The sequence below is a fragment of the Psittacula echo genome, assembly GCF_963264785.1.
Source record: "Psittacula echo genome assembly, chromosome: 4".
NCBI lineage: Eukaryota > Metazoa > Chordata > Aves > Psittaciformes > Psittacidae > Psittacula > Psittacula echo.
The window spans coordinates 1,474,738-1,489,764 of record NC_137738.1 but is presented as its reverse complement, the minus strand read 5'-3'; the positions used below and the strand labels follow the sequence as shown (position 1 = coordinate 1,489,764).

General features: G+C 47.2%; 1 protein-coding gene across 1 annotated transcript in view; it reads right to left on the bottom strand.

Moving 5' to 3' along the window:
• HHAT (hedgehog acyltransferase) overlaps positions 1-10,669 on the bottom strand; it is a gene marked incomplete at both ends in the record, with an annotated part of 141,422 nt that extends 130,753 nt beyond the window's left edge. The window contains 6 exons of the mRNA XM_080614991.1: positions 2,978-3,149; positions 5,784-5,996; positions 6,749-6,943; positions 7,706-7,819; positions 9,332-9,399; positions 10,576-10,669. Of these exons, the coding sequence (XP_080471117.1) occupies positions 2,978-3,149; positions 5,784-5,996; positions 6,749-6,943; positions 7,706-7,819; positions 9,332-9,399; positions 10,576-10,669 (856 nt within the window). The remainder of the gene's footprint in view (positions 1-2,977; positions 3,150-5,783; positions 5,997-6,748; positions 6,944-7,705; positions 7,820-9,331; positions 9,400-10,575) is intronic.
• Positions 10,670-15,027: the final 4,358 nt, after the last annotated feature.

Genomic DNA, 15,027 nt, shown 5'->3' with positions numbered 1-15,027 from the left:
ATCCGCAAGTGAACTGGAAGAAATGAGGTAACATAACCTATAGGGTAAGAGTACATTTATAGTAACTCAGGTACTGGCTTGTAAAGGGCATGGAGAAAGGAAGAATCGGAACATTTGACCTAAGAAGATATTTGGTTTAGTTGCAAAAGGACCCAAGTGTAAAAAGGAAAAAGGAAAGTTTAAAAACCAACCATTAGGACAGACTGTCCTAACAGTAGCTAACACACACGAACAACGATACTGAAGGCAGCTTGCACCTCTGTTACAGTTAAATACACACGCATCAAAACCATCTATGCACTATTTTGTATATTGCTGTTTCTAGAACCTCATTTGCTAATCCCTTTTACACAAGAGAAAATACTTCTCTTACTGCTGGGTAACACATTCTCCCAGGTACAGTTTTCTCTTCATTTTATACCCGTGTGCACTCAGTAATGTTGCTTTAGGTAAATTCAGCATTTCTGCTCTACACAGCCATAAATACCATTGTACAATGGCATTTTTAAACACGCACTGCAACTCAGTCAGGGTTTGGGGTTTTATTTCTTTACTGTCTCACCTCACAGGAACATCACACCAAGTGCTGCAGAACACAGGACAGCTTCACACTTCTGAGGTGTACGCTGACCATCATTACCCCTGAGATGCTGAAAGCAGGATCTCACAGCACTGTTGTCCTTACCCACACTGCTGGCATTTATTGCCCATTGTTCAGAGATACCCCAGAAGAAACATGTAGGAGCAGTTCTAGTCTCCCCAATTAGAGCTGACTGCACAACAGCCTCGCACCTAAGTTTCCCAGGCTATTGGGACAGCCAGGGATCACAGGGTAAGTGGATGCTCCGTGCTGCTTTGAAGCTGCTGTAGTTAAATAAGAAACCCAAAATGAACAATAAGCCCAGCAGTGCAGAAAGGCTGATGCACCATGTGGTTAATCCTCCTGAGTCAACAAGAAGCTGCTTCCTTGGTCTCAAAACTCAGCTATCTGATGTAATAGGTTTTAATAACAGAGAACGCAAGATAACAGAGGGGAGTGTTTGGCTGTGCACAAGAACTGGTGTAGAAGCATGGGAAGATCCATAAGGATCGGGTAAGGATCAACAGAAAAAAACCAAAACCAGTATCCTTACTCCCATATCAGTGGCTCCCTAAAGCAAGTGGCCTGTCACTGGTTTGAGTCTGAGACCTGTATAATCATTGCGATAAAACCTGCAGAGAACACACTGTAAGAAGTGACAAATTCTGCCTCAATCTCACTTGCAGTGTATTTTAAATGCTTGCTTTTACTGCTAAAAAGACAAAGCTCACCTAGAGTAGGGTCACCCTTTGAACAGCAGGGATCCCAAAGAGGACTAATTCAAATGATCGTATTTTAATCAGGCGGTTTCAGAGTCCAAACTTACTTGAACACTGTCTTTCATCACCTGCTGCTTTGAGGCATTTCAGCCTTATCGAATAATTTGTTCAAAATGCATTTTAATTGATTTCAAATAAATAAACACACAGCCTACTTAGCTACTGCCTGAGAAGTTACTTCCCCCCCCTTTAACATCAACACTGGCAGCCTTGAAGGGAAGGAGAAATCTGTCAATAACACCAAAGCCAGAATGGTTTGTCCCTAATTCTGCAGCCTTGCCTACCATATCTGGTGGCCAGCATTCTGTCAGACATACAGACAACACCAGGAGCTAACAGATTTAACTCATCAATTCACTGACATTTACAATAGGGGATGAAAACTCAGAATCCACTTTCTATATAGTGACTGAGTTAGGAGGGGTAGAATAAACCATAGAGGCAAACCTCTCACTTTCTGCTCTCCATCTGCTCTTGCTCTTTTTTATATATATAATATATATATATGAAATACACAAATATAGACTGTGTATGTATACACAGAGTGCACACATTGCCCTCTGCTGACCATAGTCCAACACACAAGTGTCCTCCAACACACACTGCTCATCATACATGATCTGCAATGAATGCTTGCCAGGACCATACCGGTGTTGGTACCAACTCCTGGTACTTGCTGGTACAGGAAGAGGCACCTCATTCTATTCAGCAATTACCAAGGGTTTTTCAGAAGGCAATTTTAAGGCCTGGGGTTTCTCCACTTTGGTTCCTCCTACCTGGTGATACAAAGAAAAGCTCTTCTCTGTGAGGGTGCTGAGGCGCTGGCACAGGGTGCCCAGAAAAGTGGTGAATGCTCCATCCTTGGCAGTGTTCAAGGCCAGGTTGGACTGGGCTTGGAGCAACCTGCACTAGTGGAAGGTGTCCCTGCCTACAGCAGGGGGTTGGAACAGAATGAGCTTTAAGGTCCTTTCCAACCCAAACTACTCTGTGATAGCAAGGGGGAGAATCAAACTAACCACGTGCAACAGTTGCTTATGGGTTAACCTACACCTATGCAGCACCCAAAGCTCTTGCCCTTTCAGGTTACATTTATCAGTGCTCATTTTAATTCCCATCACAGTTGGGCATTTCAATGAAACACCAGACAGATGGGAGGGGATAGAAGTGGGCGAAGTGAAGCAGGAAAACAGCAGTTCCTTCTCCCTGCTCTTCTCATGAGCGCTGTCATTTTACCTTTCAATATGAATACAAAACTGAAGCATCAAAGAGGAGGTCAATAAACACTTCAGTTCCTAACATCTCCTCTCCTCCATCCCTATACCAAAACTCTTTTAAGTGTCCAGTTCCATGCAAAACCACTGTAGGGCAAAGTTTAGACAACACACTTCAGACTAGAAAAAATACAGAATGGTTTTTAATTTAGGAAGCAGCTCAGTCAGTTTAACTGTAAGCTTCTTAGAGGACCTACATGTTACATGAAGTCCACAGACTGCCTGTCTGACAGTGACTGGCCATAATGCACTATTCCTAAGTACCAAGAGAGGGACACAAGAGAAGTAGACTGGGGTTCTTGAAGTAGGGGGAGAAAGAAGATATCTGCTGTTGTTTCTGTACTCACCCAAGGCCCAGTACGATGCAGCTTCCAAAGGAGGAGCACTGTTGTAGAGAGCATGGATATACATGAGGTGAATCATCAGCTCAGCCAGGCACCACCAAAAGAAAATACGCATTATGCCCACCATTAAGATCCTAAGATTGGTCTTCAAACTGAAGGCTTCTTGGCTCCTCATCTAAAAAAGAAACCCAAAGAGGTGATATGGCACATAACTGTGGTACTCACACACCAACCTCCAAGAACTTGATTAAATTTCATTTGCTATTGATTCCTAAGGGGACCATTTGACTGTGCCATTTGCTAATTCCTGACCTGGCCTCTCCATTCTCAATCTCAGTAAGCAGCAGAAATCAACAAGAGATCACACATGACCATACACTCCATCAAACTGTTGTAGGAAAGGCCAAGTGCTATTAAGCTGAATAGGATGCAGACATGAGACACTTATTTTAGTTCCTGTGACTTGATCAATCTTTAGAGATAATCAAAAGAAGTTTAAAGAAACTACAGCTATGAAGGAGGAAGTTTTCCAAGCAGCAGCCCTACCAAACACAAACAATAACTGCTGGCTCTTAAAGTATCTCCAACTTCTACTCACTACATGGGATTGATTACTTCAGTACAATTCTCCATTCTTCTCTTGTAGCACTGCCAAGATCAGCCAGACCTATATGACGTGCTGAGCAAATGGCAGTTAACCACAAGTTAAATATCAAGTAAGAAAAGGTTTGCTGCTGGCAGGTTTCTTAAGATGTCCCAAACTATAGTAAACACACTGACATACTTTTACCCTCTTTTCCACAATAAAAAAGAATAAGATCAAACAACAGAAACATAGGATTGCCTAAAAATTTATTCACGTTTTGTACACCTATTACTGTGCGTGTCCACTCAGCCACTTTATCCCAGTGATGTTAGCCATAGACATCACAGAATCATAGAATGGTTTGAGCTGGAAAGGACCTTAAGATCATCCAATGTCCAGTGAGCAAGGTCACCTTCCACTACACAATGTCACCAAAGGCTCTGTCCAACCTGGCCTTGAACACTGCCAGGGATGGGGCAGCCACAGCTTCTCTGGGCACCCTGTGCCAGCGCCTCAGCACCCTCACAGGGAAGAGCTTCTACCTTAGATCTAACCTGAACTTGCCCTGGTTCAGTTTGAACCCATCACCCCTTGTCCTATCGCTGCAGTCCCTGATGAAGAGTCCCTCTCCAGCATCCTTGTAGCCCCCTTCAGGCACTGGAAGCTGCTCTGAGGTCTCCACACAGCTTCTCTTCTCCAGGCTGAACAGCCCCAATGTTCTCAGCCTGTCTTCATATGGAGGTCACACATCACAGGTGGTGATTTCACTTCTTACTTAAGTGTGCAAGAAAATCAGTAAAACATTAAACATGGAAATGTGAGGTTTTCCCTTGTCATGTAGAATTAGGCTTGAAAAGCAGCCTGCAAGGCCCTAGGAAAAGATGTTCAGTAAGACAGGTCAGTCTTTCACATTTTAACATGCTAACCAGCACACTTAGTCTGAAGAGAAGCATTCCAAGTAATCATCAGCTGTTTTAGCACCAATAAGAGAGAAAACTCAGAACTCCCACTACATACCAGCAGCTTTTCTGTGACTCTGAAATCTGTTTGAGAATTAACAGCCAGCTGCTGCTGACGACTTTACCTTCTTCTGCCTAATGGAGGAGAGGCAAACAAAAATCCAGCCCAGCAGCTGCAAGCTAGAATTATGAGCATTTGGAGACTGTAACAACGTGTGTCACTGGGGTCCTGGTTGAAGGGATAAATCTGATGTCAGCCAAAAAAGCATCCTCCAAAGTAGAACCTGGGGAGGAAGGTTCGTCCTCAAGTTGATACCCAGGAGATGGTTGAATTCCCAGTGCTACACTCAAAATCATTCCTAGAACACAATTTTGTATTTTCTAAACGATGCTGAAGACAGCTTTAGACACCCAAACAAGTCTTAACCTCCAAGGAGTCTAAGTAAAAACTGAAATCTTTCAAGCCATCAATAAGGAGGAAAGCTGTTACAGCAGCTGTTACAGATGTTTGTACTGAAGTCAAAACATGCAGGAGTGAAAACTCCTTTTCTGGGTTTTTTTTTCAGTTTTCAAAGTACCTCATTGAGGGAAAATTATTTCAGACAGAAACAGATATCAGAGTCTGATAGGGAAAACTAATCAGTCAGACATGAAAAGCTACTTTGCTTTCTTTCCACCTTCTCTAACATTGGAGTCTGATAAACCCCTCTCCAACCAAGCACTAGATATAAACACTTTTGACAATATATGTTGACTAAATATGTTAGTTACAAGCCCAATGTGAGTTCATTGGGCCATGGCTGCCATACAAGCATGAATACCCAACACAGGTTTCTAACTACGCTCTTCCCTTTTGCATGCAGCGTACTTCAACACTTAAAGACAAAAGGACAACAGATAAAAAGTAACATTGGGAACACCTGCTGTTTGAAAGTCTCATCTGCATCAATTTCTGTCAAGTAGGAAACTAGAAAATAAACAGAAACTCAGGCTTACCAGTAAACTGCATTACAAAACACACCATTAAAAGAGCATCTCAAGGAAAACTGGATGAAACTGCCTACCTAACATTCTCATGATTGGTATTAGAATCTCTCAAGATCAACCTATCATGCTTTAATCTATTCCTCAAAGCATGGGGTCTGTGTCTAGATTTGGCAGCTGAAAAGAGATCACCATCCACTTCCAATAGTTCTCCACCCAATTCACTTGAGGCACAGATGCACTAAAAATTAGTAACTGTGATCCTAAAAAGCTCTGTTACCTGCTTACTGAATTCATCAAAACTCATAAGGGGCCCGTTGTGGAAGGTGGGGTAGTAAAAGACATATGCCAGCATCCAGAGGAATGAGTGGGATGACTTCTGGGCAGGTCCGTGCCAGCAGTACTCCAGGCTGAAGCTAGTGCAGAAGAGGCAGCGGACAGACAGGGTGAAGAGCAGGAGGTAATACTCATTCTCAGTGTCATACCACTTCCTCTGCAATACAAAATAAAACCAGAACATGACGGGGCAAGTCTGTGATTTCTGTATGGCTGGACAGGGGTGTCCAGCCCGATCCTCACTTTCAGGGTCCAGCAGCAGGAAGCAACTAAATCTAACAGCAGCTGGCACAAGCATCTGAAGCGAGCATTAACACATGAACAAGCAGCACCAGAGAGATGGAACTGACAGAGAAAGGGCCTCCAGAGCTACTGCTACCAGCATAAAGAACCAACAGCTTCATTTCAGTAACATATTAGGTTGTGAATAACTATGATAGCAGGAGACCTAGTCTTACAAGAATGGCATTATCTCCCTCAGATTTGGCCCAATACCCAAACCAGCGGGCAGCACTAGTGTCAGCAAATGGACTGCTAGTGCAGAAGCCAAGGCTGCAGTTCAGATCTGAGAAGAATCAGTCACTCCTGAGAAAGCTCAAGGCTGGAAAGATGTTACTTAATCTTTTGCTTGACTAAGCAACTCCTGGATACAAACCCAAAAGCTAGCACCTTAACTGGTACAATTACAGCTTCAAAGAACAAGGGATGTGTTTACTAGAGCACTAGCAAAGCACTATCATACATCAGCTCTGCTGAATATCACTTGCACATTAAGGCTCATACTTCACCTCAATGCACTGACCAGCATGACTGAGAAATAAAAACAGTACTTTGTCAAAACCATAGCTGCCATAATGGACACCCACCACCATAACTGATTTGATGCTTAATTAGTCCTTTTCCCATTACCTTGGCTTCTTCCACAGCTGGTACACGTAAGGTGGATAGCAGAGTAAGGGAGCACAACCACGTCAGGACCGACAGCTGAAACTGAGCCACAGCAAACGAAACCGTTGCATGTAACAAGATGAGAGCAAAGCCCCTGATTCCCAGTAGCAACCAGCAGGCAGCCATTCCGTAAACCATCAAGCACCACGGTTTATACTGTTAAAGAAAAATGAACAGGTTTTAGTTTGATTATTTTTAAAGAAAAACAACCAACCAACAACTCAATATCTGTGCTGTCCTACACAGAGTCAACAGTGGAAACAAATGCAGTCAACAAGGTTAAAAACAAACACAGAATCATAGTCAGTTGGGTTGGAAAAGACCTTCAAGCTCATCAAGTCCAACCATTCCCCAGCACTGCCAAGGTCACCACTAACCCATGACACTGAGGGCCTTGTATGAACACTTCCAGGGATAGCGATTCCAACGCTTCCCTAGGAAGCCATATAGGGAAACCAACTGTATTCATAAAGAATGGGGATACATGGAAGGGGTTTCTGTAGCAGCATGTATGAAATCCAGAGTCTCCCTGATATGGAGAAGAACATAAGTTCTTCCTCAAACTAGCAAGTGGGACACCACATGCCGGTCATTTCTCACAATCATACAATCATTCAGCAGTCATGCCAAAACCCAAGCAGTCATCACCTCACAGTCTTGGAAAGGAATAACTACACCCTTCTTTGGTGTCGAGGTCAAATGACACTGGTTAATGGCTCACAACAAAGCACAGGTTTTCATGGGTTGGAGGCTCAAGTCTACAAACACTCTCACCTGAACATCACCACAGACCCACTCACACAATTCCCCCCCCAGAATGGGATTTTCCACAGCCAGTGGCCTCAGTGCCAAGTTTACCATACCCAAGTAAACTGAAACCCACAGAAACCCCCTGCTGTGTAGAAACCCCTTACATACCTTCTCCTCCAAGAGCCTGGACACTTGTGATACCAGCAGGTGACCAGCCAGAAGCCACAGAATACGTTCCTTTCCCCATTCAATCCAGTAGCTCCACTCAAAGTCCATGGGGTCCTGGAGCACCAAGGGAACAGGTCACTATGTGTATCTGGCCATAAAAGCATGCTCTTACAGGAAGCACCTATAAGAACTAGGTCCATTACCCAACACCACAGACCTCCACATCTGCAGAATGTCACTTCAGCAATCCAATGGGATCATCTACAGCAGTGAGCTCCGACAGCACCATTTTGACTTCCAATGGTGTGCAATGTAGAAAAAGAGCTTTAGGTGGTGTCACAACTCCTAAGCCCCTCAACTGCTGCTGAACCTGACCAGTAATCACTGCCTTGCCCCCCAAATGCCAGGGAGTTTTCTAACTACAAAGAGAGGCATCCCCACACACACCTCCTCCCCAGGACATGGGGAATAGGCTGGTGACTGCACGGAGATGCAGACTGCAAAACAAGGGTTCTCAGGGTTTCCAGTCCAGCCTCACTTCATTTCTCCATCCAGGAAGCTTCTCAGGAAACAACAAATTAGTCTGCTACTACTGATCTGGGTCATCTCTTCAAAGCCAACAAATTCACGTCTTTGCTTGCCCTCATCCTTTTAACGTTAGGACTCTCTTTTCCATGTACAAGGGAAAAAAAAAAAAGCCATTTTGGACTACATTGAAGCCATGCAAAGTTTAGCCAGGAATTTGTATGTATTTTAACTTGGCTGAAACAGTACCTTGCTGGAAGAGGAGTTTCACTCCTCATTTCAACAAAGCCCAGGTGGGATTAGATAAAGTGAAGTCAGCTGGAGGTCCCTGTGACACGGGGGATTTATCTAAATTATTTAAGAAGGATCAGCTGGTAGTATTGTGTCCTATACAAGGCCCCACCAAAACTGCAACTCCACAAGTGCTTTATGGTTTTCTTGGGAGCACATGTGAAGGGTCCATTATCAGGGCCTGAACACCAAAATACTTCCACATCTGTGCGTTCCTGGTCTTGTGTAAATCACTCTCAATATTAGTAACATGTAGCAGCTGTACTTCAGAAGGATGTGAGGTTAAAAGCACAATGGTGAGGTTGCTTTTTGGCATGGGTGCTAATTTTCTTATTGGTTTTGAGTATTTTTTTAATATCACATTTCTTTAAGCCTGTATGCTTCATGAATCTGTTCTCCCCTATGCTGTACTACAGACCAACCAGGAGGAAAACATGTTTTCACTGACCTTAACCTGATGTTATCCAAACCACCCAATGAGAGGAAAAAGAGGGAAAAGGCTGCAGGAAATCTCAAAGGAGATGATAGTTTTTAAGGCCAAACAGTAAACCAGAAGGTTATTAAGTAATTAACAAAGGAGAAACGCTTAGTGCAGGGATCAAGAAACAAAACTTGGGTTATGATTCTCAGATCTAGACACACCTAGCAAGTTCCTCAGTAGAAACAGACTAAAATTAACCATGAACATCCATATCTGCACAGTTACTACAAACTCTGAAGCTAGATCAGAAGCTCAGGTGAGCAGAAAACATGGAGACATGCGTTCACTGCCACAAAATAAAAGATGCCGTTACTTGTCACCCATCCTACCTTTTTGAGGCCCCGAAAGAGAGTCCCTGGTTCCAGCCCAAACTCTCTGTCCATCGCAGCTTCATACTCTGCAGAGAAGAGTAAACCTTTGTTAAGGACATAGCAGCCAGAACAGGGACAGAATCATAAAATGGTTTGGGTTAGAAAGGACCTTAAGATCATCCAGTTCCAACCCCCCTGGCATGGGCAGGGACACCTCACACTAAACCACATCACCCAAGGCTCTGTCTAATGTGACAGTCAAGGTTGTGGCCTTTGCTGTTCAAAAGCAGCACATACCCGCAAGGCCTCCCCTGACAGGGACACTGAAGCACATCACCATGTCACCACTCACCAGGTGAGCCACCCAACCAAGCCATGGCTCTGCCCTGCAGCAAGGGCACTGAATTGCTCAGAGCTATGCTTTGATTCCTCTTGTGACAGGGGCAGCAACTGACAGCAACCAACCTCTTACCAAACAGGACCTGTGCTAACCCTCCTTTCCCCATTTTAAGGGCTACCTGGTTTCTCCCAGCAGAGCAGAAGGGACACACAAACCTGACACTGACCAGTACAGCAGAGCAGGGCAAAGCTGCTCTGAGAAGCCACCTCCAAAACCCACTCGCATGCAGCCTGTTGCCATCTCTGGAGGAGATGGGTGCAGATCCCCGTACCCATCCACCCAGCACTTCCTTCAGGGCCCTGCCTTTCCGGCACGTTCCGACACTTTTCTGAGAGCCAGCTAAGGTCATTAATGTAGAACACCTGGCTGATTAAATCCTAACAACAGGCAATACTCATTTCCCTAACGAGGCTCCCTAACCAGTTATACTTTTATCAGATAATACCACCTTGATGTCCCTTAAAATACCAGTGTGCTAGAACACAGCTTCTTTTCACCTACAAACTCTACATAACTTGTTTAAACCCTCACCTCTCCTCTGCATAACACAGCCCCACCGAACCAAAACAAGCCACTGTAGCAGCTACTAAGAGGTTACTCAAGGCACAAGCAGGTGTTCGGAAACAAACTGACCCCAAACTTGCACAATGCTCTGAGCCCACCTCTTCCCTGACACCATTGCCAAGAGCCCTAGGACAAAGCTCTCTGCCCCGCTGGCACCTGGCTGCTGCTTCCTCGCACAGGGCTGGCTGGCAGGCAGGCAGGAGGAGCACGGGCCCTCCGTGCAAGGGAGCAAAGTAGACAACAGCTGGGAGAACAACTCCAGCGAGTGCAGGAGCGAGCCCCCCCACCACGGACTTACTTCGGGACACTCGGTGTGCCTCGTAGAACGCGTAGAGGTGCGAGCCCACGGTGAGGAGCCCGTAGAGGCTCATTTCCCAGGCCGGCAGCAGCATCGAGCTGCGAGATGCTCCCAGCGAACCCGCCGGCCGCCTCCCTGCGGGGAAGGACAGGACGGGAGAGATGTCCCGCCGGAACACGGCCAGGCACCGAGCACGGGGACACCGGGCACCGGGACGCCGGCGGGCCCGGCAGCCGCCAACCAGCGCCCCTCAGGCCGCCGCGCTGCCGGGCCCTGCAAGGGGCGGGCACGGGGCAAGGAGGCGGCCGGGCTCCGCTGAGAGGTCCCTGGGCCGAGATCTCAGCCCGGGCCCGAGGGGGAGGAACCAGGCCAGGACCGGACCCACGCTGCTCCCGCCGACCCGGGACCGAGGGGAACAGAGGGAGGACCCCGCTTACCTGAGGAGAGCCCCACCACCGGGACCGAAGGAGCAGCAGCCGCGGTCTCCAGAGGGCCCGGTCGAGCCGAGGCTCCAGCCGCGCAGCGAGCAGGAGACAACGCCACGACCCCACGATCCCGCCGGCCCCCCGCGAGCTACCGGAGGGCGGGAGCTGGGCGGAGCTCAGGTCCTTGCGCGCCCTCTCCCGGCCGCCGGGCGCCGCCGCAGCACAACCGCCGCGGCGCAGCGATCCTGCCGCCTGCGCCGCCTCCGGCGCACCTCGTACCGGGGCGCTGCAGGGAGAGCGTGGCCGGGGGGGCCCCCGAGGCTGTGTGAATTAACACAAAGGATTGCAACCAAGCCTAAAGGGTGTCTGCGGCAGCCTCTCACAGACTGTGTTCTCCCGCCTGCTGGAGCGCAAGGTACACTAGTACAGGAACACCGGCTTTACAGTCATCACTGCACAACCTGAGCACTTAGCGGGTCTGAAGAGCATCACCAAAGCAGGAACATGCGGCTCGAAGTGCTGGGACTGACAACCCTCTCATGGATCAACCTGCATTTTAACAAGGGTTCCTTTCTCCTGGCACTTCACACACAGCTAACAGACCTCACTGCTCCTAGTGTTACAAACACACGTTGACTCAAAATAGTTTGCGTTGGAAGGGACCTTCAAACCTCATCCAGTTCCAGCACCCTGCAATGAGCAGGGACATCTTCAGCTTGATCAGGTTGCCCAGAACCACATCCAGCCTGGCCTGGAATGTCTCCAGGGATGGAGCATCCAGCATCTCTCTTGGCAGCCTGCGCCAACATTTCACCACCCTCAGTGTAAAAAGCATTGACTTTCCAGCCCGAAAGGTTCATCTGACCTTGCACAAAGTGACTTTTTTTCCCCCTCTCTGTTGACAACAGGGATGTAATTTTTAATGGGGGAAACAGTTCATATCCTTTTGGATGCCATCTTGCCGGATCTTTAAGATCCTCCTATAAGAGAGCATTTCAGTTCCCCTGATCACCCTGAGGCCTGCTTTGCATATTCAAACTCCTGTTTCCTGATCTTGGAAAGCCAGGCTCATGTCTGATACTCCAGGTGAAGTCCCATCAGTACAAGGCTCAAGTCTTCCCTATCTGAACCAGACATGCACCTCCTGGTGCCTCTAAGAGTCACATCTGTCCATCAGAGCCACATGGTGGTCCTTAAGCATTTTGTCTTTTGCCTCCAGTTTCTCTTTCCATCTCTCTTTGCCAGGGAAGGACTCACCTCCTGTTTACAGCGTCAGCTGTGATAGCCCCTAGATGGATATTGCAGCACTTGCTCTGTGAGACTACTGTAAATCTCAAGGTCAGGTGCATTCTCCTCTGTAATACCCAGACCCTCCTCTCCGCTGACCCTGCTCCCGCAGTTTTTGCCCTCGGGAAGTCAGTCAGTACCTTACCCCCTAGAAAAGACAAATACGTGACACCACCTGCACAACAGCACAGGAGCAGCAGTCCTGGGTGTGTAAAACCATTCCCATTCGGCACTGCAGCCACTAAGGGTCAGCAGAGCTTGCATTTTCCTGCAGTTCTGTGGTTTCTGGTCACCAGTGTGAAGTCAGAACAGGCAGCAGGTCCTCTAGATGGCTGCATAACACAAACGGTGTGCATGCAGGAACGGTACTGCAGCCCCGGAAAGGGAAGAGGTCTAACGAGTTACAGCTTTTGCACCAGGTTACACTGAAAAGGACAGCATTGTCATTAGCTATGGGGTGACATGGAGCTGTTGGAGCAAGTCCAGAGGAGGCCACAATGATGCTCCGGGGCTGCAGCACCTCCCATACGAAGACAGGCTGAGAACATTGGGGCTGTTCAGCCTGGAGAAGAGAAGCTGCGTGGAGACCTCAGAGCAGCTTCCAGTGTCTGAAGGGGGCTACAAGGATGCTGGAGAGGGACTCTTCATCAGGGACTGCAGCGATAGCACAAGGGGTGATGAGTTCAAACTGAAACAGGGCAAGTTCAGGTTAGATCTAAGGCAGAAGCTCTTCCCTGTGAGGGTGCTGAGGCGCTGGCACAGGGTGCCCAGAGAAGCTGTGGCTGCCCCATCCCTGGCAGTGTTCAAGGCCAGGTTGGACACAGGGGCTTGGAGCAACCTGCTCTAGTGGAAGGTGTCCCTGTCCGTGGCAGGGTGTGGAACTGGGTGAGCTTTAAAGTCCCTTCCAACCCAAACCATTCTATGGTTGTATGACATCCAGAAGCCCACTTATGCTCTGTGAGCAGGTGAGCAGCTACCCTTCCACAAAGGTCACTGCCAAGCCCATGGAGCAGAAACACTGACAAACTCTGGCAATGGTCCCACTGGAAGCTCTCACTGCCTGGACTTCTACACTAGATGATATTTTTTTTCCTGCCTTTTATTTTCAGGATATTATATAACAAAATGTGACCAGAACCTCAAGATTAGTTGCAAAACAAGATGCTGAACAGCCTGGCACAAATACTTACACGTTGACACGGTCCTTGCCAGTTTAGATGCACAAATAAAAGTGAGTTCTGCTGCTACTACAATCACTGGCAGGCAGTGAAGGAACCCGAGTGTAACAACCCTAGAAAAGCAGCAGCAGAAAGCCCCACTTCTCGTTTGATCTGCAAGAGTTAAAGTGTTTAAACGTCTCTAACCCAGTGTCCCAACAGCTGCAGAGGGCCTGGCAGCCTTTCACAGCATCTACCCCTTAGGAAGAAAGCAGTGTGATGCTGTGTACTCATGCAGCAGGTTTCTCTGAGGCCAAAAAGAGAATCCATGTTGGGTAAAGGGACGATTTGTGATTGTAGGTTTCTCTGGGACACATTCGAATCACCACTCTTACTACCAGAATGGCTTCAGAGTGCAAAAGCAACAACTGCCAAAAAGGTCCATGTCTGTCTTCACTACTGGGAGCCAGCAGGAAGGCATTCAGTCCCCACCCCAGCCTTGGTGAACATTGGAGGGTGCACTGCCAGCCTCTTGCAGATCAGTTCAAGCATCACTAGAAAACTGTCTCTAGCAGATGTTCATGCCCCCTTTTATTATTTCTATGCTCTTTTGAAGCAGCCGCACCCGAGTTGAAAGCGTTGGGTTTTCACTGTCAAGTAGTAAGAATCTCCTTTCTTATGTGATCAGCTGTAGGTACAATCAGATGAAAGTGAAGCAAACAATTCCAGAATCAAGGAGGAGAGAGGCAGCAAGAGGCTTTTGGAAAGGGTCCTTTCTATTGCCTTTCTGCGCAAGTTCGTCTGCGGTCTGCTCACTACAGAACTCTACATTTCTAGGGCATGGGCATGGCCAAGGGGATGAGGCAGAGTGGATGTGTAAGAGGCAGTGAGGTGGCCAATTGGACATTTTGCAGCTGGGAAGGCAAAACAAAGCTTGTGGTTTTGAGGAAAGCCTTATTTTCACCTTGTCATTTGTTTCACGTGCAGTTAAGCTGTCAAAATGAGTATTTATGAATCCAGCAGTACAGTCCTCAGCAGTGGAAAGCATCGAGCTTCTCACTGCTTTTCTGAGTACAAAGTCTCTGTGGGAATTACAAGCAGTGCCCTAGAGCTCTCTCTCTCAAGTTGATAGCTCACAGTATTGAACCAAGCCTCTTGTTTTCATTCAGCCTCTGGAAATCACACAGTAATGCCCCCCCCGTGTGCAACATCTGAATGATGGGACAAGATCAGCACCCACTGAGAGTCTGCAGATTAGAAGTCCAGCAACAGACAGGAGGATGAGCCATGTACGTTAAGGAGAAATCACAACTATGACAAGAAATCTCCACGTAGCAAAACAGCAGTATTAGAACAGGGAGAGTCAGAAACATAAAAGGTGTGGCATTTACAAAGAGAGCCAAGTGAGCCTTCCAATAGCCAAGTTAAATATGACACAACTGAGGTTAACATGAGCCCTCCCTTTGGAGATCTCAGACATGAAGTTATGGACTTTAGGAAGACAACATCAAGTTTGGCCTTTTTGTCTTGTTTGGCATGGTGAACATTGCACTAAGTTGATCAGCATTGCAGGTAGCTCCATC